Below are 27,103 nucleotides of genomic sequence, written 5' to 3'. Positions count from 1 at the left end.
TTAAATGCTATTTTGAAAACATGTTTGGTACAAAGAAAAGAAAGATATGTTTGCAAGCAATATATATATATATATATATGTATATTAATATTATATCTTGAAGATAAGTTTATGGTCTAATCTAATATTAAATTTGGAACAGGGCTGTCACCTTAAGGTAGATCACAAAGCACAGCTCATTCATATCTTGCACGACATTCCATTCAAGCTGCAGCGGAATATGCATTGAGCTCCTGGAATCCAGGACTGCAACATTAAGGCCCCATTTAAGTGAAGGATTTAGTTCCATAGGAAAGGAATGGAGATGACACATTTGGATCAAAGGATTCGGAGGAAAACTTTTCAGAGGAAAGGCAATAAAGATTGTACTTTTGAAGGAAAGAAAAAAATGTGCTAAGAGCTAAGAGAAATTTTCCTACGACACTTGCTCACTCACGCAGCACACTTCTTCTAGTTATTTTCCGTGTTTTTCTTATGTTATGGATTCCTGCGTTCCAAACACCCCTTATAGTTATTTCCCGCGTTTTTCCTTTCCTCTGTTTTACCACTACATACTCATCCCATTTTTGTGTTTTTTTTATTCCCGTATTTTTGATTCCTGCGTTCCAAACATACCCTAAACTTTACAGATCATTCGGTAAATTTCGTCTGCTCAGTTCCAGGAGGAAATCGTGGCACCTGAGCTATCTGGCAATACCATTTTTTGTCAATAGTGTTTTCACATCACCGTACACATCACCATAATCCTCAGAAATAAGAAATCTATCTGCTACGTGTACCCTAGTATGTGACTGGAGGTACATTAGCCCATCCTATAGGAGAAGCCCTACTACCAAACATCCCATAAATACAAGCATACAAGGGATATGCATATATATACTTCTCTGTAGCCAATAAAGAAGCAGCAGCACAAGCTTTGCATGGATGGACAGTTTTCTTCCGGTACAATCCAAACTGTTCCAGCCCATCAGGGCGGCAGATGACGATGCTGAAACGCTCATGAGCTCTTTGACATTGATGAGCAAAGGCGAGAATACAGCGAAGTATTTCGCACAACAAGATAGACGATGAATGCAAGGTAAACAATCAACACAACACACAAGCTTGAGCGAAGCAATGCACCCCGGACATCAGCAATGTAGAAAGACAGTATAAGATACCCGTTGATAAGCATCAGAAATACCGTAACAATCCAGCTAATCACCTGAGGAGAGCATAAAATGAGTCAATACAGCAAACTTGGATGGGCAGTGTTACTAGACTAGTTCAAAGGAGCTTCATACGACCAGACAAATTATAGCAAAGTAGCAAACTAAAACATCTACAATCGCTTCAATACAGCAAACTTGGATGGGCAGTGTTACTAGACTAGTTCAAAGGAGCTTCATACCACCAGACAAATTATAGCAAAGTAGCAAACTAAAACATCTACAATCGCTTCATAGGTAGGCAAACCATATATAGATATATGGAGTCCGAATGACATGTCAATGGTATATGTGATAACATGTCAATACTCAATAGGTGGCCTAAGTTCCATGGTATGAACCACTGAAAAATCATGTGAAGGCATCTTGATTTGATAATGTCTGTGAGTTAAAGCAGACCAGGAAACTGAAACTAAGGATTCTTCTCTAAAGAAAATAAACTAAAGACTCCAGCTTCTAGTTCTTTCAGATGTTGACACACCATGACACAATGGAATAACAGTACCACGGTCTCAAGCAGCAACAGTCAGTTGATCATTATTTAACTCTCCGCTAACACGAATTTCCATAAACAAAACTCAAAGAAAAACTTACTTTGGTGATGGGACCAATTACGAACGACCCCATGATTTGCTCCTTTGAAACGAGGGTGATGAGAGGAATTAGAGCAAATGGAATCTGTATGGATTGAAGAACATTGAGTGCTTCATTCAGAATATCCATAGTAGGATCTTCAGTATCGAAAAATAAAGCCACAATCATAGTTGGAATAATGGCAAAACTTCGAGTAATCATTGCTCGTAGCCACTTCTTCAATCGAAGATTAAGGAAACCTCCCATAACAAATTGTCCTGCGTATGTGCCAGTAATTGTGCTACTCTGCCCAGATGCTAACAAACCAATAGCCCAGATATAGAGGATGGGAAAGAATGCAGTTCCATATTTTTCCTGTAAGTACTGCCCAGCATTCTCAAGACCTATATTGTCAGCCTGTTTAGACCCATAAAATCCTTTGGCAAAAACTGTTGTGACACAGATGTTAATAAAGAAGGACACAATGAGTGCAAGAATTGACTCAATGTTGTAGTAGTAAACCGCTTCTTGAACACGAGATTTCTTGTTTGTGTCAATCTTCCTGGACTGCACTAGTGCTGAATGCAAGAAAACATTGTGAGGCATGATGATGCAGCCCACAATTCCAACCGCTTGCTTAATTGTCTTTGAACTCAATTTTGGAACCACCAAACCTGTATAAAATATCAAATGAGCAAACTCCTTAGATTCTCAAAGATATACAACATAAAGGAAAGGATTTTACTGACATGTTATATCGAGAGTTACCGATCAGAAGTTCCTTGCCACTAGGCTTTGTTTCACCAAACATAACCGCAAATGAAACAGCCATAGTTGCAATCAATACAGCGAAAAACACCTCCAGTTTTCTCACACCATAATTCTCCAGGAAGAGAAAGATGAAGCTGGCATCAGGGAAATACCATATGAGTCAAATGTATCAGTTCTGCTAAACAGTTCTATCAGATAGTCATAGACGATCAATAGAAAAAGAGAACCATAGAGACAAACTGTTACCAGACAAAGACAAACTGTTGCCATTTCATCATCACTAGACGATTTATTTAGCAGAACTCTTATATTTAATTCTTTCTGTTACTTTCATCGTTGCCAATTTCATATTCTAAAAGCGCCTAACCTTGTTTAACAACCAGTAATGCTGAAGGTAGGAGGTTTGACCAGGGTAACAGATAGGCAGCAAGTAGTAGCGTACGGATAGTAGACAAGGATATGTCCATAGTTTAATGAATGAATAATCCCAGATCATGGGTACAAGTCTCTAACTGGAGAGAGAAAAGAAGTATTAAACCGACCAATAAGAATAAATAAATACCCAAACGAGGCATAAAATGATGTGATTGCAGCAACCGTTGGCAAAATACTCCTCAGCCTGCAGGCCCCAATCATGCTGCCTCGATTAAACCAACAGATGAAACATGCTCAACTAGAAGAGATAGCAAGCAGAGTACGCAAACAGCAATAATGTCAGGACGCAACCTAATTCGATCAGCGAGCAGCACGTTAGCATCTCCAGAAGCTACACCAAACCAGGACAAGTGGTACAGCTTTTAGCTGATCAGGAAGCAGATTGTAATCACCAGAGAACTGCAATTTTTAATCCAAGGGATGCATTCGTACTGATTGTTTTCTGCGTCCAAAACAGTTGTACTCATATATAGAGTAAAGAGTTAAATGTACGAGAGGTCCATTAACTTGTGAGGATGTTTCGGTTAGATCCATCAATTTTTAAAGTGCCTTTTTGGATCTATAAACTTTAAACGTCGTATCATCTAGGTTCATATCTCTCTACGTTGACTTCTCGTGCTGATTTGGCAGGATGCCGTGGCCATGCAGGCCAGCCGGGCAGGTCCAGCTCGCGACGCGCCCGCGACGCGCACCGCTCCATGCACCGGGACGGCGCGCCACCGCCGGGCAGGTCCAGCAGGTCAAAGCGACGCCCTGCGCCGCGCGCTGCTCCCGTCCCCGCCCCCACCCCCGCCCCGGCACGGCGGGCGCTCCCACCACGACGGCGATCCGGACGTCGTTCTCCTCCGAACCCCTCTCCGTCGCCTCCTGCACAGCACAGCGCAACCAACCACGCGCATGGCGGTGCCTTCCGGGACCGCGGGTGCTGTGGCGAGCGCCGGCTCGGCGGGGGCCGCGGCGTGGCGGCGGCGGCGGCCTGCTGCCTGGAGGAGGCGACATCCTCGACCTCGAGGAGGAGCAGCCGCTCGGCGCGCGCGCGGCGCTGGGCGTGGACGAGCGCCTGCATGCGACGGAGCATCAGGTTGGCCTGGCGCCGCACCAGCTGGCCCCTCACCATCCCCCGCAGCGCGCACAGCGCCTTCCTCGCCTGCGCAATGCAACCGTTTCACATTTCACTCCGTACGCGGAGAATCGCCGGAACCGAGAACCGCACGCCAACCGCGAGGCCCCGATCGCGGGCGCCGTCGGGGACAACTAGGGCGCCACGCTCTCCGTGTCCGCCGGCGGCACGCTCGCCATTGCCGCGGGGAACAAGACCGTCGTGTGGTCCGTCCAGCCGGCGTCCAGGCTGGCGAGCCCCACCGCCCAGATCCTCGACAACGGCAACCTGGTGCTCGCGGACGGCGTCGGCGGCGCCGTGGCGTGGGAGGGGTTCGACTACCCGACGGACACGATGCTCCCGGAGATGAAGGTGGGGATCGACTACGTGAAAAGGAAGAACAGGACGCTGACGTCGTGGAAGAGCCCGTCCGACCCCTCCCCGGGCCCCGTCGCCATGGTGATGGACACCAACGACGACCTCCAGGTGTTCATCTGGAACGGCGGCGAGAAAGTCTGGCGCTTCGGCACCTACTCCGGCTTCACCTTCAGCTTCATAAACAATGCGCAGGAAGTAACTTACAGCTTCCAGGTACGTACTTATTAACAGATTATCTACAACGTAACAACACCTAGCTCCATTTGATTGCTTATTAGATGCAAGTAACCATCACATTGGACGACGATGCAGGTGCACAATGCGTCGATCATCTCGCATCTGGGTGTCGTGAGCACGGGGATCTACGGGCTGCTTATAGTTGTCCAAACGGGTTAGGCCCGCTGGGCCAGCACAGGCCCGGTGAGGCACGGCAGGCCTCGTGCCCGTGCCTGGCCCGGCCCGACGTCGTGCCCGTGCCTGGGATGCCACACCGGCCCGTAGTGCCAGCCCGAGCACGGCACGGAAATTGGGCCGGCACTATATTGCCCGATTCGTATGAACTGTTGGATGTTTGATATTCTTCCTAAGCCGTTGGATGTACTCGATTGGAAAACCCTAGAATAAAAACATCCCAGCCGGCCAGCTGACCACTCCTCCCATCCGGCCATCCATCCCCGCGCCGCTATCGCTCGCTCGCGCAGAGCCAGCCCCCACGCCGCTTTCTCTCGCTCTCCAGACTCCGGCCGCTCCTCTTTCTTGCTCGCTTCCCCAGCAGGCCGGCGGCCGGTGGCCTCTCTCTTGCCGCGCCGGAGGCTGGTCACCGGGGCAGGCCGCCACCGCCTCACCCTCGCTCGCTACCCGGACGCCAGTTGCTGCTCCCGAATAGCGGACTTCCTTTCTCTCTCTCGCGCGCTCCCTCGGCCCTCTCCCGCTCGCCGAAGCTCCCAGTGATGGCGTCCTCCTATCAGACGGCGACGCGAGGCCACGAGAACGGCAGCGACGACGGCGACGGCGTGGTCGCTCCTTGCGTGGAGCTGCAGTGCCCGGGCCAGCAAGGGCACGCTGGGCTGCCATGCTCGACAGCACGGCACGGCACGGCTAACCGCCCATAGGACCGTGCCTGGGCCGAGGTCTCGGCACGGCGGCACTATCAGGCATGACATGGTTAAACCACCGTGCCGCATAGTGCCGTGCCTAGCCGTGCCGTGCCTGACCGTGCTCGTGCTAGTGCCGTGCCGGGCGACCTGGTTGGCCATGTATAGGGCTGCTGTAGCGTTCGACGTGGGTGGAGGCGGCGCGGGCGTGGAACCTGTACTGGTACGCTCCCAAGGACCAGTGCGACGCGATGTCTCCCTGCGGCCTCAACGGCGTGTGCGACACCAACAACATGCCCGTCTGCTCCTGCCTCCACGGGTTCACCCCGAAGACCCCCGCCGCGTGGGCGCTGCGGGACGGCCGCGACGGGTGCGTGCGGTCCACGCCGCTGTACTGCCGCAACGGCACCGACGGCTTCATCACGGTGCGCCACGCCAAGGTGCCCGACACGGAGCGGGAGCGCGGTGGACGGGAGCCTCACGCTGGAGCAGTGCCGCCAGGCGTGCCTCCTCCCCGACGTCGAAAGCGTGACGACCGCACCCGCGGTGGACGACGCGGCCTCAGGGACGACGGCGGCTGCAGCTGCGACCTGCTGCTGCTGGTCCTGGTCCTACGCCACGACGACGACATGCACCTCGGCCTCGGAGAAGCAGTGCGACGACGTGGACGCGAGCGGGCCGTGTCCCTGTGCGCCACCAGACGCGCCCGCCCCTACGCCCGACCAGGCGTCGAGGTTGCCGCGCTCGAGGAGCTCGTAGACGAGGATGCGGTCGCGGTCGGCGGCGCAGTAGCCCAGCAGGCGCGTGAGGTTCGGGTGGCTCACGCTGCCCAGCACCTCCAGCTCGCCGCGGAACTCGCAGTTGCAGGCGCCTGCGTCGCCGTCGCCGGAGAGGCGCTTCACGGCCACCGCTGCGCCGTCGAGGATGTAAGCAGCTACTGCCACGGGCACCGCTGCGCCGTCGGGGATGTAAGCAGCTACTGCCACGGGCGCTTCATGGCCACCGCTGCGCCGTCGGGGATGTAAGCAGCTCGCTCGTCGACGTCCGGATCGTGGAGGTGGATGACGGCGTGCCGAGGGCGGCCCCGCGGCGGAACAGCAGCTACTGCCACTACTCGACGTCGACGACGATGCCGAGCCGCACGCCGGCGAAGGCCGAGCTGCTGTGCCAGAAGGTCTCGCCGACGCCGTCGGCGCTGACGGACGCGAGAGCGCGGACGCTCAGCGGCCGTTTCGACGAGGCGTCCTTCACCTCCGCGTCGAAGCCGGTGCCGAGCCGGCGCAGGGCGTGGCGCGCGGACCTGCCGTCATTTCCGAGCTACATGGCTAACACGGAGTCGTCGCGCGCCAAGGCGCGGTCGCAGAGCGCGCCGAGGCAGCGCCTCTCGTCGGCGTCCGAGACGACGGCACTGGCGGCCGCGGCCTCGCCGTCGCCGTCGTGGTGGGAGCGCCCGCCGTGCCGGGGCGGGGGTGTGGGCGCGGACGGGAGCAGCGCGCGGCGCAGGGCGTCGCTTGACCCGCTGGACCTGCCCGGCGGTGGCGCGTCGTCCCGGTGCATAGAGCGGTGCGCGTCGCGAGCTGGACCTGCCCGGCTGGCCTGCATGGCCACGGCATCATGCCACGTCAGCACGAGAAGCCAACGTGGAGAGGTATGGACCTAGGTGATACGACGTACAAAGTTTATGGACCCAAAAAGTCACTTTAGAAGTTGATGGACCTAATCGAAATATCCTCACAAGTTAATGGACCTATGATGCATTTAACTCTAGAGTAAAAGATGTTACCCGTCGACACACGGTAGCCATCATGCCCATCAATCCATCATCAACATTGTAATTGAACAGAGAAACAAAAACGATGCTCCCATAAGCAGCAATGGAACACCAGAAAGCCAACAAGAGGAGTGATCCCTTTCAAAATCGATTGACTCCAAGCACGCCACACCAAAGGACACGAAACTTTATATTACCTAATAATAGACCGGACCAAAAGAATCCAAGGCAGAGATCCGATGCCTGAAGGAGTAAGGTAAAAAGAACGGACAAGAACACTTGATCGTGCAAACAGGAGGCATCAACTTTCCTGAGATGCCATCCGTTGATGCCCAACACAAGAAAGAAATAATTCTACTCGCTTCATCAAAACAGCAACAGAAATTTATAACTTGCAGTTCAGGAGAAGAACAGTGAGGAGCAGACAGAGAGATCCAATTCAATCAACTAGAGGAAAAGCATGTACAGGGAAGGAATTTGATATCCCCCAAGCAGTCAACAAAATTGACAAACTTGCTCGTAGATTTTACTCATCAAAACCCCGAAACAAGAAGAAAGCAGGTCAGTTCAATGATTATGGACAGGAACAATAATCTCCTGGACTTTGGGGGTTCAAAACCGAGAGTAAAAAGACAAAACCGTAAGCACAGACCACAAGAGCGAAGCAACTTACCAATCGAGCGCGGTGATGACGACGCCACCCCAGAGCGGTACGGTGCCCCCCGAGAGGATCTTGATGGCAATCGCGCTGCCAATCACCTCCTGTATGTCGGCGCCGACGAGCGCGAGCTCCGTCATGGCCCAGAGCGCGCGCGTGGCCCAGGTCGGGTACTCCTCGCGGCAGAGCTCGGCGAGGTGCTTCCCCGTGGCCACGCCGAGCCGCGCGGAGAGCAGCTGCATCAGCGCGCCCATGACCGTCGCCCACATGAGCAGCCACAGCAGCTGGTACCCCGCGGCGGCGCCCGCCTGAAGGTCCCCCTCCAGGTTGCCCGGGTCCAGGAACGCGATGCACATGAGGAAACCCGGACCCGTGAAGCGCCAGAGCTTCCGCCACGAGAAGGGCGGGCGCGACGCCGGCGCGCCGTCGTCTTCGCCGTCGGAATCGGAGATGGCGATGGAGACCTTGTCGTCGGAGTCGTACGCGCGCTCCTCGTATTCGTCGTGTGAGGTGGAGGCTCCGCCCCCGCCGCCGGGGAGGAGGCTCGCGGCGAGGTCGCGGGACGCCATGGGGAAGATGCGCGCGTTGGCGAGTGGGGGAAGTGAGGATGGGGAGTCACGGCTGCACCACTGTCTCGCGGACGCACTCCACCTCCTCCTCGTCTTGAGGTGCTCGAGTCGGACCAAATTTGGCGAGGATGACCGACGCCGCACTCCCTAGCCACGTCGATAGCTCAGCCTTTTGCTTTGCTACTCCCGACCATATGCATGGACGTACGGCGAAGCGGCGAAGGTGTATTGCAGCCCACTGATGCTGCTGGTGAGGCAGAGTCGCTAAGCACGTGAAATGGCAAGCAACAGAGAATGATGAAAGGCTGATGCATGGATGGGTTCGCGCCGAGGGCATTTTGGTTCTTTTACCAGTCACGCTTTCTCCACCCATGCAAAAACAGTTTTTTTAATAAGCGTGGTGTGCTGTACACAAATGCACATTTTAGCCGTGTTCGGTAGGCCAAATTGGTGAGTGTGATGTGCTGCACACAAAACCATTCTTTCTTGGTGTCCAGGAGACAAATTCCTCTAGTTTCTGCAACGATCTATACTACACTTTCTTTTTTATTTAATTTTATTTATTTTTATTTAAACCAGAATAGTTTTTTGTTGTTGTTGATGGCAGGGTCAGTTGTCATTACTCATTACATCGATAATGGACATTCTGTATACTACCGGAGTACACCATGAAGAAAATCTGAAAATAGATTAGAACAGAAAAGCTGTCGTTTAATACAAAAAACTACAAATTGAAAATCAAAATCTACAAAGATTCTTTTGGCATTTGACCTGAAGTGGGGAAGTAGATTAATAGTATGCATGCGAACTGAATGTAGCTGAGCTTGTTTATCGAATTTAAATTCTTAATTTAATATAAGTGATTCTATTTTTTTAATTTATTCTAGAATTTAACGGTGTTATTTTTTCAACGATAGATGACTTTCGTCAATATACTTTTTTCCTGTTGGTCATAGAATATGACATTTTTTTTTACATCTATTACTTATGTGATTATGTCTGTGAGACCTGTGGATTCATTTACGAAATGCGTTAGCGGAGCTAATAAACAGCTGCCTGATGTGGCTTTTTAACACAAAATTAGTGAATCCAAATATATTTAGTACCAGTTTGAAAAATTATCTAACCCCCATATTACAGCAATCCACAATCTATCTCCTCGCAACCCTTTCGTGCTTTTAGCCATCTCACGCAATCTATCTAAAAAATATTACTTCTCGATTCCTGAGCAATCAAAAATTGCTTCGAATTTAACGAACTATTGTATGATATAACATTTGTAGTACAAATAGGTACCATTCTATTTAGTTCTGAAATATATTCTCAGAGTAATTTATTTATATAGGAATAACTGTGTTGATTGTCTTTTGCTATAAGATTTATCTAATTTAGAAAGTGTGAGTTGCTTCCAAACTTGGACTGTTAGAATTTGGAATGGTGGAGTAGATCTTTTACAAGTGGTAGACCACAAATTAGCTTCGGCATGGTCTGGCTGATAAGTTATGGTTTAAAGCCAGTTAAGACGAAAATATTTTTCTCTAACATCCAACCCAGCCACAATACTTTTAAGCCGTGCCTTCTACGCCCTTCTCCCTCTTTCCCAACTAGCACAACCGAACATGAGCTCGACCCTGACTGTTTCGTTCGACAAATGGCCTTCAACTTTTTTGTTGTTTCGAATTGGATTTGCGAAAATATACCAATCCAATCGTGACGTGAGTTGGGGATTTTTGGGGCCCCTGGGGGAATGCAACTAAACGTAGCGAGTTTTCCTTAGCTATTGGGTTGGGTAGCATGCCCACGCCATGTGACTTATTTAAAGAGTGAATGGGCCCCGTTCCCATTCCTACGGGGAATGTATCTATTAAGGGACGGGGAGGAAGGGGAAGGTATAAAATTTTCTCTCCATGGAGATTAAATGAGCAAATCATTCCTCGTTCGGGTATGACGGGCCGAGATGTGAAAGGTCCTAATAGCTAGAGGAGGGTGAATAGCCTAATAAAAATTTCTACAACAACACTTAACAGACTGGTTAGACAATTATGAGGCGAAGCAAGTGTTGCGCTAGCCTACTAATAATGCAAGCTACCTACCACAATTCTAGTTGATATAGTTTCTATCCACACAATAGCTATGTCACTACCCTAATTAGTGTGCTCTCAAAGGCTAACTAAAGGGCCACACTAACCAAACTAAGCAAGCTCTCACAACTAGCTACACTAAAGAGCTTGACAACTAGTTTGCTGATAATATAAAGAGAGTGTGCAAGAAGGTTATACCGTCCGTGTCGAGAAGTGAGCCAATCAATCACAAGAATGAATAACAATGAAGACTAATCACCTCGGAATCAATTGATGAACATAATGATTTTTTACCGAGGTTCATTTGCTTGCCGGCAAGCTACTTCTCGTTGTGGCGATTCACTCACTTGGAGGTTCACGCGGTAATTGGCATCACACGCCAAACCCTCGATAGGGTGCCGCACAACCAACACAAGATGAGAATCACACAAGCCACGAGCAATCCACTAGAGTACATTTTGGCTCTCCGCCGGGGAAAGGTCAAGAACCCATCACAATCACCACGATCGAAGTTAGAGACAATCACCACCCTCTGCTCAATGATCCTCGCTACTCCAAGCCGTCTAGGTGGCGGCAACCACCAAGAGTAACAAGCGAATCCCACAGCGAAACACGAACACCAAGTGCCTCTAGATGCAAACATTCAAGCAATGCACTTGGATTCTCTCCCAATCTCACAAAGTTGTTGAATCTAATGATGGAAGTGAGTGGAGGGCTTTGGCTAAGCTTATAAGGTTGCTATGTCAATGCAAATGACCAAAAGTATGAGCTTCAACCGGCCATGGGGCTTAAATAGAAGCCTCCATGAAATAGAGTCGTTGTACCCCTTCACTGGGCACAACTCGGGGTGACCGGACGCTCTGGTCGAATCGATCGGATGCTGGCCCTCAGCGTCCGGTCACGTGATATACGCCACGTGTCCCCTCTCTTTGAATACTATTCGCCCGATCTCAACGGTCAATAGTCGACCGGACGCTGCGGCATAAGTGACCGGATGCTGAGCCTCCAGCATCCGGTAGTTTCCAGTAAGGTTCCAAAAACGAATTTCTTCGACCGGACACATCCGGTCATGCTTGACCGGACACAGCCAGCGTCCGGTCACACGGTGACTTTCTTCTGTGCTGTCCGACAACACAACATGACACGGCCTTCCAGCGTCTGGTCGCTGAGCGACCCAGCGTCCGGTTAGTTGACCGATGCCAGCGTCCACGTTGCTACAACTGACCAAACACACCAGTCCCTCTGAGACCAGTGTCCGGTCACCTTGTGACCAGCGAAACTAACTCCTTTTCACCTCTAACTTCTTCACTCTTGCTCAAATGTGCCAACCACCAAGTGTATCATCTTGTGCACATGTGTTAGCATATTTTCACAAATATTTTAAGGGTGTTAGCATTCCACTAGATCCTAAATGCATATGCAATGAGTTAGAGCATTTAGTGGAACTTTGACAACCGCATTTCGATACGAGTTTCACCCCTCTTAATAGTATGGCTATCAAATCTAAATGTGATCACACTCTCTAAGTGTCTTGATCACCAAAACAAAATAGCTCCTACAATTTATGCCTTTGCCTTAAGCTTTTTGTTTTTCTCTTTCTTCTTTCCAAGTCTAAGCACTTGATCATCACCATGGCGTCATCATCATCATGTTATAATCTTCATTTGCTTCACTATTTGGAGTGTGCTACCTATCTCATGATCATTTGATAAACTAGGTTAGCATTTAGGGTTTTCAATTCTCCAAAACTAAACTAGAGCTTTCAATCTCTCCTTTTTTGGTAATTGATGACAACCCTTATACAAAGATACGAATTAAAATTCAATTGAAATCATGTTGCTTGCCCAAGCATATTTACCATATGTAAAAAGATATGGACAAGTTTCATGAACTCCATATGGCAGTAATTGCTCCCCCTACATATGTGCTAAGAGTTTGGATTATAGCTTGCACATATGATTAGATAGGAAATATAGGAGTCAATGTCTACCAAATGATGCTAAGGTATAAAAGATGGACCTTTGAAGCATGATATCAATCAGAGTGCACCATTATACCATCCTTAGCACCATGGTTAGCTAGATACTACTTGATAGCTAGATACCACTTGTAAAAACTTACTTGGAAATGAAATCACTAGATAACCTATGCATGCTAGATTTTTATTTTATTATTCAATCTTACAACTAGCATACATCATACAAGCATGGATATTTAAATGTAAAACTTGTGCCATGCAAGCAAACATATGAAATGCACATTCAAATGCACCATACAAGTTTATGAGCTTGCTCCCCCTACTTGTGTGCTCAAGATTTTAATTGATCCATTTCCTTTGTCATATCTTTATACTATCTTTGTTCACTATTTTGTCCCCGTGTACTAATATCTTTTTGTATCTTTGTTTTTCTCCTTCTTTATGTTTCTCCTCTTTTTCACTATTTTTACTACTATCTTTGTTTCTCTCCCCCTTTGTCATCAATGACCATAAAGGTTCTAAATGTAGATAATATTACTTGTGGGATCGAGATTATCAATGTCAATCAATAGGGTGAGGACCATTTTCCCAAATTTGGTTCAAACTAGAATATATGCCAAAGATATTTAACTCGGTTTGATCTAAGGACAAGCTTCTTCATACCTCATAATAAGGGTTATCTTGTACCATGTTGAGTTAAACACTTAGAGCTTATTTTCTAGATTAAACACTAGGTTTACAAGCCCATAAACATGTCATATGCTATCACTAGATCAAGTTAAGTATAGAAGCAATAGTAATACCATATAAACATCAAATTCATTTGATTTTCATGAATGAGCCTAATGAAATAGAACCACTTGAAGGGTCCAAATAAAAATTGAAAATATGACTAGATGCACTAATCATGTCCTTAGCATAGATGTATGTTATGCCAATCAACTTTTACCTTGGATTGCTTGAAGGAGAGGCATGTCATATAAGTCGGAGGTGCATCAACACATATTTGAGAAATCCAATATGTTCAACTCATTCCTTAGCTTGCAAAACCTTTTCTCATCCAATGGCTTGGTGAATATGTCGGCAAGTTGATCTTCGATGCCTACACTCTCGATGCAAATGTCCTCTTTTTGTTGGTGATCTCTTATGAAATGATGGCGGACATCAATGTGCTTTGTTCTTGCATGTTGAACCGGATTGTTGGTTAGCTTGATTGCACTCTCATTGTCACATAGCAATGGCACTTTCTTGAACTTGATTCCAAAGTCACTCAAAGTGGCCTTCATCCAAAGTATTTGCGCACAACAACTACCGGCGGATATGTATTCGGCTTCGGCGGTTGATAATGCAACACTATTTTGTTTCTTTGATGACCATGAAACAAGTGATCTTCCCAACAATTGACATGTGCTCGAGGTACTCTTCCTTTCAACCTTGCATCCCACATAATCCGAGTCAGAGTAACCAACTAGCTCAAACTTTGCTCCTTTGGGATACCACAAACCAACATTTGGTGTATGCTTCAAGTACCTCAATATCCTTTTGTAGCCTTCAAACGACTTTCTCTTGGTGAGGCTTGAAATCTTGCACACATGCATACACTAAATATGACATTCGGCCTTGATACAGTCACATAGAGTATGCTTCCAATCATGCCAAACTTCTTGATCATGTCCTTGATATACTTGCCTTGACTCACAAATGTACTATTCTTTAATTGCTTGATTTGAAGACCAAGGAAGTAACTCAATTCTCCAATCATGGACATCTCAAACTCATTAGCCATCATCTTTCCAAATTCATCACAAAAGTCTTGATTGGTTGATCTAAATATGATGTCATCAACATATATTTGCAATACAAATAGATCTTTTCCAATCTTCTTGATGAAAAGAGTGGTGTCAACCTTGCCCATTGTGAACCCCTTAGAGAGTAGGAAATCCATCAATCTCTCATACCATGCTCTAGGTGCTTGCTTCAAGCCATACAATGCTTTCTTCAACTTGTACACATAGTTGGGCTTCTTGTCATCTTCAAAATCGGGAGGTTGCTCAACATATACAAGCTCATTGATGTACCCATTTAGAAATGCATTTTTCACATCTATCTGGTACAACTTGATGTTGTGGGCACAAGCATAGGCTAGCAAGATTCTAATTGCTTTCAATCTAGCAACCAGGGCATATGTTTCTCCAAAGTCAAGACCTTCAACTTGTGTATATCCTTGTGCTACCAATTTTGCTTTGTTCCTTACTACTATCCCATCTTGATCTTGCTTGTTTCTAAAGACCCATTTGGTTCCAATCACATTATGTCCCTTTGGTCTTTCTACTAACTCCCATACTTGATTTCTTATGAAATTATTCAACTCTTCATGCATAGCATTTACCCAATCAACATCCTTCAATGCTTCATCTATCTTCTTTGGTTCAATGGATGACACAAAAGAGAAGTGTTCACAAAATTATGCCAATCTTGATCTTGTTTGTACACCTCTTGAAATATCACCAATGATAGTATCCAATGGATGATCCCTTGCAATATTGGTTGGTTGGAGGATAGGGACTTGATTGCTTGCATTTGCATGATCATTGGGTTGAGATGATGTACTAGCCACTTGATCTTGTTCATTGTCATGAGAGTCACTTACACTAGCTTGATGTGTATCATTTTGCACATATAAGTTAGAGAGTACTTGCACTTGATCATCTTCATCATCATTCACTTGTCTAGGTCTCAATTCACCAATATCCATGTTCTTCATGGCATTTAAAAGTTGAATGCCTCTAACATCTTCCAAGTTCTCATTCTCTACTTGTGAACCCTTGGTTTTATCAAATTCAACATCATGAACTTCCTCAAGAGTACCACTACCCAAATTCCAAACTCTATATGCTTTGCTTGTAGTGGAATAGCCAAGTAGGAATTCTTCATCATATTTCTTGTCAAACTTGCCCAATCTAGTGTCTTTCTTCAAGATATAGCATTTGCAACCAAAGACCCGTAAGTATGCAATGTTGGGCTTTCTACCATTCAAGAGCTCATATGGTGTCTTCTCTTTCAATCGGTGACAATAGAGGTGGTTGCTACAATAGCAAGCCGTGTTGATAGCTTTGGCCCAAAAAGATTGACTCACATTGTACTTACTAAGCATAGACCTTACCATATCAATAAGTGTTCTATTCTTCCTCTCAATAAAGCCATTTGATTGTGGAGTGTACTTGGCCAAGAATTGATGTCTAATTCTAAATTCATCACACAACTCATCAATTCTAGTGTTCTTAAACTCACTATTATTGTCACTTCTAACTCTCTTGATGGTTGTTTCAAACTCATTGTGAATGCCCTTGACAAATGATTTGAATGTTGCAAACACATCACTTTTGTCCACTAGAAAGAATACTCATATGTATCTAGTGTAGTCATCCACTATCACAAATCCATATTTGTTTCCACCGATACTAGTGTATTGTGTTAGCCCAAATAAATCTATGTGCAATAACTCAAATGCTTTACTAGCACTCATCATGCTTTTCTTAGGATGGGTGTTTTCAACTTGTTTGCCGGCTTGACAAGAGCTACAAAGCTTATCCTTTTCAAACACAACATCTTTCAATCCTTTAACTAAGTTATGCTTAATCAATCTATTCAATTGTTTTATTCCAACATGACCAAGCCTTCTATGCCATAACCAACCCATGCTAGACTTAGTGAATAAGCATGTAGATAATCTAGCTTCACTAGCATTGAAATCAACTAAGTATAGATTCTCACATCTAAAGCCTTTGAAGATCAAGTTAGAGTCATCTACACTTATGATCTCTACATCATCTACCCCAAATATGCATTTGAATCCAAGATCACACAATTGAGCCATGGATAGCAAATTAAAGTTCAAGCTCTCTACTAGCAACACATTAGATATACTTATGTCATTGGATATTGCAATCTTACCAAGCCCTTTGACCTTGCCTTTGCCATTGTCACCAAATGTGATACTATCATAACCATTATTGCCATTGATGTTGATTGAGTTGAACATTCTTGCATCACCGGTCATGTGTTGAGTGCACCCACTATCAAGAACCCAATGCCTTCCTCCGGCCTTATAATTAACCTACAAAAGAAGATCAATTCTTTTTAGGTACCCAAACTTGCTTGGGTCCTTGAAGGTTAGTAACCAAGCTCTTTGGCACCCAAATGGCTTTCTTCTTTAAGCCCATCCATGGTTTGCCAATGAACTTAGCCTTCACACCATTTGTACCGTTAGCAAGCATATAGGAAGAATTAAGCTTAATGGAGGATACATTAGTATTTTTGCTTTTGTTGGTGTATTCATGCTCTCTATGACCAACTTGCTTGCAACTAGTGCAAAACCAACCATTGTTCTTCACAAAACTAGTCTTGTGAGGAGCAAAGACTGCTTTGCCTTTCTTGGGGGTATAGCCCAATCTCTCTTTGTAGAGAGAAGCTCTTTGGCTACCCAAGGCCATAAGCAAGTGGTCCTCATCACCATAAGCCTTAGCTAAGGTGCGAGTGAGTTTAGTGACCTCCTTCTTGAGGTTTTCATTCTCAACCACTAGTGAGGCATCACAAGTGAGACCATCACTACTAGATGATGTAGAAGTGGAAGTGCTACAAGAAGAGTTAGTAGAAGCAACGATGATAGGCATAGATAGTGATTCATCAATTATATCACAAGTTAAACCTACATCACAAGTTTCAACATGCTTCTTTTTATCTTGTTCATTAAGCAAAGTGGAATGAGTTTTTTTCAAGCTTTTTGTGAGCCTTACCAAGCTTCTCATGGGCTACCTCTAGCTTCTCATGAGTTACTTTGAGCTCATCAAGGGCTTGCTTAAGGGCTTTTACCTCCTTATTCAAGCTCTTGCATTCCCTTCTCTTAATGTCAAAGTGTTCTTTAGCATCTTCTAGCATGTCAAATAATTCGTCCTTAGTAGGTTCATCATCATCACTATCACTATCATTTTCATTTTCATATTCATTGTCATCAACATGTTCTTCATCACTTTCATCATCACAAGATTATACCTTAGTGGCCTTAGCCATGAAGCATGATGAAGATTCGAAGAGAGAAGGCTTCTCATTAATAGCAATGCTTGCAAGAACCTTCTTCTTGGTGGTCTTGTTATCATCACTATCATCATCATCATCATCACTTGAGGAAGCATCGCTATCCCAAGTGACCACATATGATCCACCCTTCTTCTTCTTGAAGGCCATCTTGTTCTTCTTCTCTTTCTTTTCCTTCTTGTCCTTCTTCTTGTTCTTCTTGTTATCATCATCATTATCGCTATTGTATGGACATTGAGCAACAAGATGATCTTTGCTTCCACACTTGAAGCACCTTCTTGACTCTTTTTTGTTCTTGGATGAAGACTTCTTTCTTCTAGCATGGTAGCCCTTCTTCACCATGAACTTGCCAAATCTCTTGACAAAGAGAGGCATCTTCTTCTTATCATCATCATCATCATCCCATGAATCATCATCCTCACTTAATGTTTCTTGCTTTGCTTTGCCCTTGGATGATGTGGCTTTGAATGCCACACTCTTCTTCTTCTCATCCTTCTTCTCATCTTTCTTCTCCTTCTTTCTTCTTCTCATCATCATCTCTATAGGTATCATCGGTTATAATATCTCCCAATACTTGGTTTGGTGTCATGGTGTCTAAACCACTCCTCACTAGAATTGTGACCAATGTGCCAAATCTCAAAGGTAAGCATCTCAAGAACTTGTGGGAGAAGTTCTTGTCCTTCACCTCTTCTCCAAGTGCTTTGAGATCATTGATAAGCACTTGAAGTCTATGGAACATCTCTGGCACACTCTCATCATCCTTCATCTTGAATCTTGCAAACTTCTCTTTAAGAATGTATGCCTTTGCACCCTTCACGGCTTGAGTGCCCTCAAATGATTCTTCTAACTTTTTCCATGCCTCATGTGCCATCTCAATATTTTTGACTTGCTCAAATGTTCTTTCATCAATTGCATCATGAATAGCACTTAGAGCAATGTCATTGTTTTGGAGAAGTACTTCTTCGACCGCGGTAGGATTCTCCGGATCTTCAATCTCAATTTTTGTTTCTACCACCTTTCAAATCTTCCTATTGATTGACTTGATATAAGTTATCATCTTGGCCTTCCAATAGGGATAGTTGGAGCCATTAAATTAGGGTGGCTTCTTGGTGTTGTTGATTTGAGCCATTTTAACACCGAAGGTTGTTAAGCCTTAAATAACGGTGACCTCGGCTCTGATACCATTTGAAAGGTCCTAATGACTAGAGGAGGGTGAATAGCCTAATAAAAATTTCTACAACAACACTTAACAAAAGGTTAGACAATTATGAGGTGAAGCAAGTGTTGCACTAGCCTACTCAAAATGCAAGCCACCTACCACAATTCTAGTTTAGATAGTGTCAATTCACATAAGAGGTATGACACTACCCTATGTTAGTGTGCTCTCAAAGGCTAACTAAAGAGCCACACCAAGCAAGCAAGCAAGCTCTCACAACTAGTTACACTAAAGAGCTTGTCAACTAGTTTACAATAATGTAAAGAGAGTGATCAAGATAGTTATACCGCCGTGTAGAGGAGTAAACCAATCAATCACAAGGATGAATAACAATGAAGACCAATCACCTCAGAATCAAAGGATGAACACAATGATTTTTACCGAGGTTCACTTGCTTGTCGGCAAGCTACTCCTCGTTGTGGCGATTCACTCACTTGGAGGTTCACGCGCTAATTGGCTTCACATGCCAAACCCTCAATAGGGTGCCGCACAACCAACACAAGATGAGGATCACACAAGCCACGAGCAATTCACTAGAGTACCTTTTGGCGCTCCACTGGAGAAAGGTCAAGAACCCCTCACAATCACCACGATCAGAGCCAGAGACAATCACCACCCTCCGCTCAGCGATCCTCGCTGCTCCAAGCTATCTAGGTGGCGGTAACCACCAAGAGTAACAAGCGAATCCCGCAGTGAAACACGAACAACAAGTGCCTCTAGATGCAAACACTCAAGCAATGCACTTGGATTCTCTCCCAATCTCACAAAGATGTTTAATCTATGATGAAAATGAGTGGGAGGGCTTTGGCTAAGCTCACAAGGTTGCTATGTCAATGGAAATGGCCAAAGATATGAGCTATAGCCGGCCATGGGGCTTAAATAGAAGCCCCTAGAAATATAAGCCCGTTATAACCTCTTCACTGGGCATAACGCGGACCTGACCCGGACGCTCCACTCAGTTGACCGAACGCTGGAGCCCAGCGTCCGGTCGCTCATAGTCTGCCACGTGTCTGACTCCAATGGTCATCTGCCTTGACCGATCGGACGCTCCGGTCAGTTGACCGGACGCTGGACCCTCAGCGTCCGATCGTTTCCAGTAAGGGTCCCCAAACCGATTTTTATCGACGGCCGGTCAAGCTTGATCGGACACAGCCCAGCGTCCGATGCATAACCCTAAGCACTGTGCAGACCGACCACTTAACCGGACGTAGCCCTTCAGCGTCCAGTCGTCGAGCGACCTAGCGTTCGGCAATAGACCGACGCCAGCATCTCACTGTTACACATGACCGGACGCACCGGTCCCTCAGAGGTCCAGCGGCCGGTCACTGTATAACTAGCGACACTAACTCGTTTTTACTTCTAACTTCTCCACGCTTGCTCAAATGTGCTAACCACTAAGTGTATCACCTTGTGCACATGTGTTAGCATATTTTCACAAATATTTTCAAGGGTGTTAGCACTCCACTAGATCCTAAATGCATATGCAATGAATTAGAGCATCTAGTGGCATTTTGATAACCGCATTCCGATACGAGTTTTACCCCTCTTAATAGTACGGCTATCAACCCTAAATGTGATCACACTCTCTAAGTGTCTTGATTACCAAAACAAAATAGCTCATATAATTTATACCTTTGCCTTTAGCTTTTTATTTTTCTCTTTCTTCTTTCCAAGTCCAAGCACTTGATCATCACCATGGCATCATCATCATCATGTTATGATCTTCATTTGCTTCACTACTTGGAGTGTGCTACCTATCTCATAATCACTTGATAAACTAGGTTAGCACTTAGGGTTTCATCAATTTACTAAAACCAAACTAGAGCTTTTACGGAGACGTTTTTGGCGCTCAACCTTCGACTCACCATGTCACTGAGCTCCGCCCGGAGAGAGCGGACCACCTCGACATCCTCATCCACCTTCTGCTGAAGGGCCATGGCCCTACTCTCGGCCTTCTACCGGAGGTCCTGCTCTATCTCCAGCTCCTTCAGGACTTCACCGGCCTTCTCATTAGCCACGACATTCCTCTGTAGTAGCTCATCTCGCTCTTTTTGGAGCCTAGCAATCTCCTCCCCATCTAGCTTGGACCTCGCCGACACATCCTCGAACATCCCATGGGCCTCCTCTGCATCTTGATGTGCCTAGGCCTCCCGCTCCTGGGCGGCAGCAAGCTATGTGGCCATGTCTGCTCACAGCCGGGCCTCCTCAGAGAGGCGATGCCACTCCGTCTTCTGCTCATAGAGGAATCGGGATTTATTCCGGCTATGAGCAACAAGAACCTGAAGAGGAAGAAGACTGGTATAAAAAATGCGAAAACACAAAAACATGCGAAGAAGGAAGAAAATCAAGCGGATACCTGGGTAGTAGGAACAACAATTTCATGTAGGGCTCCTCTGGCCTGGTCTGGGGCCTCCAGCATGGTCGAAATTACTGATGTCAAGACCCTCCCGCTCCATGCTCTTGGAATGATCATCGAGTGAGAAAAGAGCTGACGTCGGGTCCTAGGCAGGCCATCTACTGAAGCGGCGGCTCCCCCCACGTGGGGGAGCGGCTTCCTCTCGACAAAGGGGCTGAGGGTGGCTCCCTCCTGACCCTATGTGGCACCACCGCTGCACTTGAGGACCCTCCAACTGGACCCTCCTCCGTCTGGGCCGCTTCGAGCGCCACGGGCGGATCCACCTAGGCCCCCGGTGGCATGGATTGCACTACGCCCTCGAGCACCACCATTACCGCGCCCGGCTAATCCTGGCTTGGTGCGGTCACAACCACCTCCACCGGCGGTATGCGGCCCTTGACCTGCTGTACCACATCCGCCATGGAGGAAGTCGCCTGCTCAGTAACCTCCGCGGGCATGGGTGCCACCACAGACGCCGTCGGGTTGGCCAACGCAGATCCAACATCGGCACCACTCCTGCCTAAAACAGGGGTGATGCCAGGCGACGCCATCTGTCCCACTTGAATGGCGAGACTCTTCTTGGGCGCCAGCCCTAGGGGGTGACCCGTCCGCAAGAACCTACACAAAGGTATTAACCATTAGATCAAAATAGAAATGGAAAAAGGATGAAAACAGGGGAATCAGCAGCTCACGTTGACGTCCTCGGCCGGTAGAAGCATTTTGGGGACGGATCCCCAGATCCCTACCCTAACTCGTCTAGGCAGGACCGTTTTGAGCCTGCCCCCTGCTCTAGGGCAGGGGGGCTCACCTCATGGGGCGCAGCACCAGAGCCGCTCCCCTCCATCATCTCATGGGGCGCGGCACCAGAGCCACCCCCCTCCACCATCACCATGGGGTTGGCAGTGGCAGGCCCGCCATCCCCATCCACCGATCCTTGGCCGGCATGTTGTGCGAAGCGGTGGACTCTCCGGCCCCCACTGACTCACTTCCCTCCGCATGGAACGGGAAGGGTCCCTGCATGGACGGGTGGGCACTTGTCAGCGTGTCCTCGTCCTCTAGGACGCCCTAATCCACGTCGATGACTACCTCATCGTCATCATCATCATCATCATCGTCATCATCACTACTCACGTCTTCTCCCTAATCTCGTGCCTCCTGCTTCTGTCCTTTCGCCTTCTTCATCTGCTCTCTTGCTTTCTTGTCCCGCTCGGCCGTGAGTTGATTCACCACCGCCACAGCCTTGTCCTTGGGCAGTGGAACTGGACTATCCTTAAAGACTAGCCCCCTCGGCTGGTTCCAACGTCACGAAGGCGAGTATCAATAAATAGAGATTTAGAAAAAAAAAAGAAAAGAGCACGAGAGAAGAAGGCTTACGAATTCGAAAAACCTAGGCTCCGGCCGCATTGGGGGATGTCCGGGCACCGGATACACAATGTCGAGGACGCTGCCTGTGGAATCCTTTGTCGGCTTCGTCGCCTCCTTAATACACTGCGCCACTTTCAAGAAAGGGAGCGCCTCATCAACGAGCACCGTCCCCTCGAACGACATCCTGGGCATCATCCGATGTAGGGGAAGCACGCGTGCCATCAACTGGCGCCACCCTCCTCGCATGATAGGCACCGATAATCCCTGTCACCTTTACACCCCGTTCTTTCAGGGCTTGGAGGGTGGAAAGAAGGTCAGAGAGGTGTTTCTTGTCCTTGTACTGGACACCCCAAGTCCATGACTCTGGAGCCTTTTCAATAAGGTGCCCGGTATACCTTGGCAGGGTGGCACTCACATCATCCCTGACATAAAACCACTGCGAGTGCCATCCCTTGTTGGAGGTCGCCAGACACATGGACGGATAACCCTTCGACTAGTTATGGCGTAGATGAACGCTGGCACATCCCATCGGCACGCTCACATCCTTCCCCCCAACCTTCCTCTTCGACAAACTAACGGTAAAGAAATACCACCACAGATCGAAGTGGGGATCGATCCCCACGAAACCCTCACATAGGGCAACAAACGCCACCATATGCTGAACCCCATTAGGAGTTAGATGCTGTAGCTCCACCTCATAATAATCCAGCACCCCCAAAGGAATCTATGCGCGGGTACCGTGAATCCCTGCTCACGGAAGATGGCGAAAGAGACGACATACCCTTCGGGCGGCACTGGCTCACCCTCGTCGCTAAGTAGTAGCCACTCCTAGACGGCAGACAGTGGGCGGAGAAGGCCACGGCGGATGAGGCCCTCCAAACACCGTGAGGTGATGCTAGATCTACCCCACAACTCCATTAAAGCAATTGGGGAGAAGGGCAGGCACGAGCTTGACGGCGGCTGCAAACACGAATGCAAGCCGGTCGACGGTGGTGATGCAGGCGTAGGAGGCTGGGGCGATTGGCGGTGGATGTTTTAGAACACAAAGGCATGGGAGCGAAATACAGAACCTTGGGGGTGAACCCCGTGGTTTTATAGGGGCGACGGACAAGAGAAGGGCAACTGTCTACCTCGATCTCCGGGCCTGCCACATGCACCACCGCGTCATGTCGCAGGACACGCGCCCATAGTCCCTATCCTCTCACCCCAAGAATGATGGTGGATGGTTCGCCTTCCCTAGGCGAATCCAGATTCTCTACCCACCTAGGGAAACGCAGGTCATGGAGATTTTTTCTCTCTTTGGCCCACCTAAGGCCCAAAAGCTTGGCGATCGGCCCAACTAGGGACGGGTCCACAAACAATTCAAAATCAAGGGCACAAGCATTACTGGGGTCCTGATCCATGGTCGAGCCCTGGCTAGGTCAGCCCTGAATGAAATCCCCACAAACGGGATATCATGACCCCCTCGAAAAATATCCAGTTGACGAAAAACTAAGTCCTTTAGCCTTACCCTGAAGGATCCGATACAACCCCCCAGGGCAACTCTACTCGAATCACCTAGGGGCTCGAGGGGCTACACCCATCGGGTGCGCTCGCGTACACCCTTCGGCAAAGTAACTTCGATGAAATCAAAAAACACCCTCCAGGCGGTTGTACTCGAATCACCTAGAGGCTCAGGGGCTACTGTCGGAGACCTAATACTGAGGGTACCCTAGAAGGTGGAACCAATAACCATCGAATGTGAAAAACTTCTAGGACGCATAAGAGCATCGTTTCATCCCTTGTTCGAATGATAGGAGTTTGGTTTCGCCTCACCCGACACCTTTTGAGATAGCTCTACCTCGCCCAAGGGCTCAGGGTTAGTCTTCATCTCACCCTAATGCCTTTGGGGTAGGCTCGGTCTCACCCGAGGGCCTAAGGGATAGACTCTATCTCGCCCAATGCCTTTGAGGTGGCTCTGCCTCACCCGAAGGCTCAGGGCTAATCTCTAGTCTCGCCCGATGCCTTTAGGGTGGGCTCGGTCTCGCCCAAGGGCTGAGGGATAGATTTTCGCCTCGCCTGACCCTAGAGGGGTAGGGTCAGTCTCGCCCAAGAGATAGGGATTGGTCTCTGTTTCGCCTGACAGGCAAGGAACGAGCCTCACCCTACTCCATATCTAAAGACTGGATTCATCTCACCTAACAACTTCTCCCCGTTCCCTCAAGATGATAGGTACAGGGCAAGACAAGACATTCGGGTCAACCATGGCTCTCCAGGGCGCCGTAAAGACCGAAAGGTCATAGAGGTGCGTGCTCCTCGCCCTTTAGAGTTGTAGGTGCCGCCTTCAGCCCTGGGACATGGAACCCTGACGAAGATATACGACAACCGCTATGCTCTAGAAAAGGATTTGCTATCTCCACGAACAACGGATATTTCCATCACCACGCTATGGACCCAAGGGAGCGACACCCGCTTCCTAACCCCTTAGGTCCGCCAAGTCAGAAGGCCTTGACCGCGGCGTTACGCTGGACCCCGACCCCTCGTCCCTCTAACGAAGACTCATAGGAACCAGAAAGCATGTGGAGCAAGGCTGGGAGAGGCTAATAAGTCAAAACCACTGTACTACAGCCCATACCCTATGCAGGGATGAAGAACGAGGCCGGGTAGATGTGAGCCACAAGATTAGGTAAAGCCCTCATCCTTGTAAAGCCAGCCCCTTCATCTATAAAAGGGGATGCACTTCTCCCATCAAGAGGAGGAACTTTGGACCGAACAAGAACACACATACACATAGTCAAGCTGCTCGAAAGCTCTTGACCTCCTTTCAACCCTTCCATCAGAGACTTGGGACTAGTCTCTCTCTCGATCGTTTGTACCCCTTACTACAGATCGTTCAGTGGTGCTAATAATACGAGCAGCAACAAACTAGACGTAGGGACATTCAGCCTGAACCAGTATAAATCTTGTGTTCTTTAGCACACCATCCGAGCCTAACGCACATTACTATAAATTTACTTGCTAGTGCTCGTACGAAACACCGACAATTTGGATCTTATTGGAGTTGAGACTTGATTGAGAATAGGCAGCACAAAGGACTTTGAAGATTTGCTAAAAAAAGAGTGATCAGACTGCTACACCGAACTCTATAGTCCACCGTCCGATCAGTTCATAGGAGGTGAACTTGCTGTGAAGGAGTGACTGGATGCTGAAACAGTATTCTCCCAGCGTTCGGTTAGATGGCGATCTCGCGTCCGGTCAATCGAAGACGATGAAGGCAGCTTGCACCGAACTCTGGCTGTGTCCGGTTGGGGTTCATCGGATGCATCCGGTCATGATTCTAGGGGTTTTGGACCTCTCTAGAATTGATCGGATGCTAGGTGGCAGCGTCCGGTCGCTGCCACCGGAGCGTCTGGACAGTAGGAAACGTGCGTTTTCAGGACTACTTCTCTCTTTCCTTTTCTATCTCATGGGGGACCCCATATAACGCAGCGCCGCCTATTCGTCCTGAGCCTCCACGCCATGCCAAATCACTCATGCCCTAACCCTAGTGCCGCCTTTGAGCCCTGACATCGCCCGCATAGCTCCAGCGCCTCCATCGTGCCCTACCACGCCGTCGCTGCCCGCACCGTGCTCGTGCTCGCGCCCTGCCGTGCCACCGCTGCCCGGGCTGCTCCTATGCGCCGTCATGCCCAGCGCTGCCATGCCCTAGCACCACCAAGCTTCACTTCACCAGCGCATGCCAGTGCCCACATTGCCTCTCCATGGCCGTTTCATTGCATTGCATTGCTGATCCATGCCACTACAAACCCTAATCACCAGTTGTCGACCCGATGGTTCCCTGATCTATTCCTCTTCTCGTCGTTTCGCCGATTCATCAGGTAGCAAGCCCTCGATTCTAATTTCACATCTAATTGCTTGCTTTCCTAGGGTTTCGTATCTCTAGATGGATAATTAAAATTATGTGTATACCTTCTATTCTATCGTGCAGCGAGTTGATGTCGTTGAGGTGCTAGTTGCAGTTGTCAGTCAACTCGGGGCCAAGCTTGCAAGTACTGGATCGAGGCCAAGCCTCAGAAGTGACAGTTGGCAGTTGATCTTCGTCAGTGGCAGTTGATCTTTTCAGATCCATTAGATGGCTCGTGTCAAGAATGTTGGAGATGGTCCCGGTGATGAGGATCCGAGGCCCCTGCCTCGCCAGCCTACAGATCCAAAAGGCAAGGCAATGAAGAAGCTTGCAACAAAGAAGCAGAAGTATCCAGATACAGATACAGCTAGAGCAGCCATAGTTGTAGTAGCAGCAAAGCATACAGAGGCAGGAGGTGCTAGGAGTGGAGTCTAGATCATAGATCAGCTCTCTCCATCTATGAGAGCTACACTAAAGCAGGTTGAGCGCCGTCATGGTGGTCCAACTGGGACTGTCATGGTTATGGGATGGTGAG

General features: G+C 48.0%; 2 protein-coding genes and 1 pseudogene across 2 annotated transcripts; 2 read left to right on the top strand and 1 right to left on the bottom strand.

Annotated features, from left to right (window-relative positions):
- Positions 1 to 731: 731 nt before the first annotated feature.
- On the bottom strand, positions 732 to 8,799 carry LOC136535537 (metal transporter Nramp2). The gene is made up of 4 exons (XM_066527826.1): positions 8,003 to 8,799; positions 2,550 to 2,686; positions 1,803 to 2,455; positions 732 to 1,204 (listed from the first exon to the last, which is right to left on the bottom strand). The coding sequence occupies exons 1-4, from the start codon at positions 8,554 to 8,556 to the stop codon at positions 998 to 1,000; spliced, it is 1,551 nt and encodes a 516-aa protein (XP_066383923.1). The 5' UTR covers positions 8,557 to 8,799; the 3' UTR covers positions 732 to 997.
- Positions 3,619 to 4,692, top strand: LOC136513649 (uncharacterized; annotated as a pseudogene).
- LOC136535538 (uncharacterized) lies at positions 5,810 to 6,583 on the top strand. Its single transcript, XM_066527827.1, has one exon. The coding sequence runs from the start codon at positions 5,810 to 5,812 to the stop codon at positions 6,581 to 6,583; it is 774 nt and encodes a 257-aa protein (XP_066383924.1).
- Positions 8,800 to 27,103: the final 18,304 nt, after the last annotated feature.

Source organism: Miscanthus floridulus, chromosome 2 (genome assembly GCF_019320115.1).
Source record: "Miscanthus floridulus cultivar M001 chromosome 2, ASM1932011v1, whole genome shotgun sequence".
NCBI lineage: Eukaryota > Viridiplantae > Streptophyta > Magnoliopsida > Poales > Poaceae > Miscanthus > Miscanthus floridulus.
The sequence above is the reverse complement of the archived record's forward strand: the minus strand, read 5'-3'. Positions and strand labels throughout refer to the sequence as shown.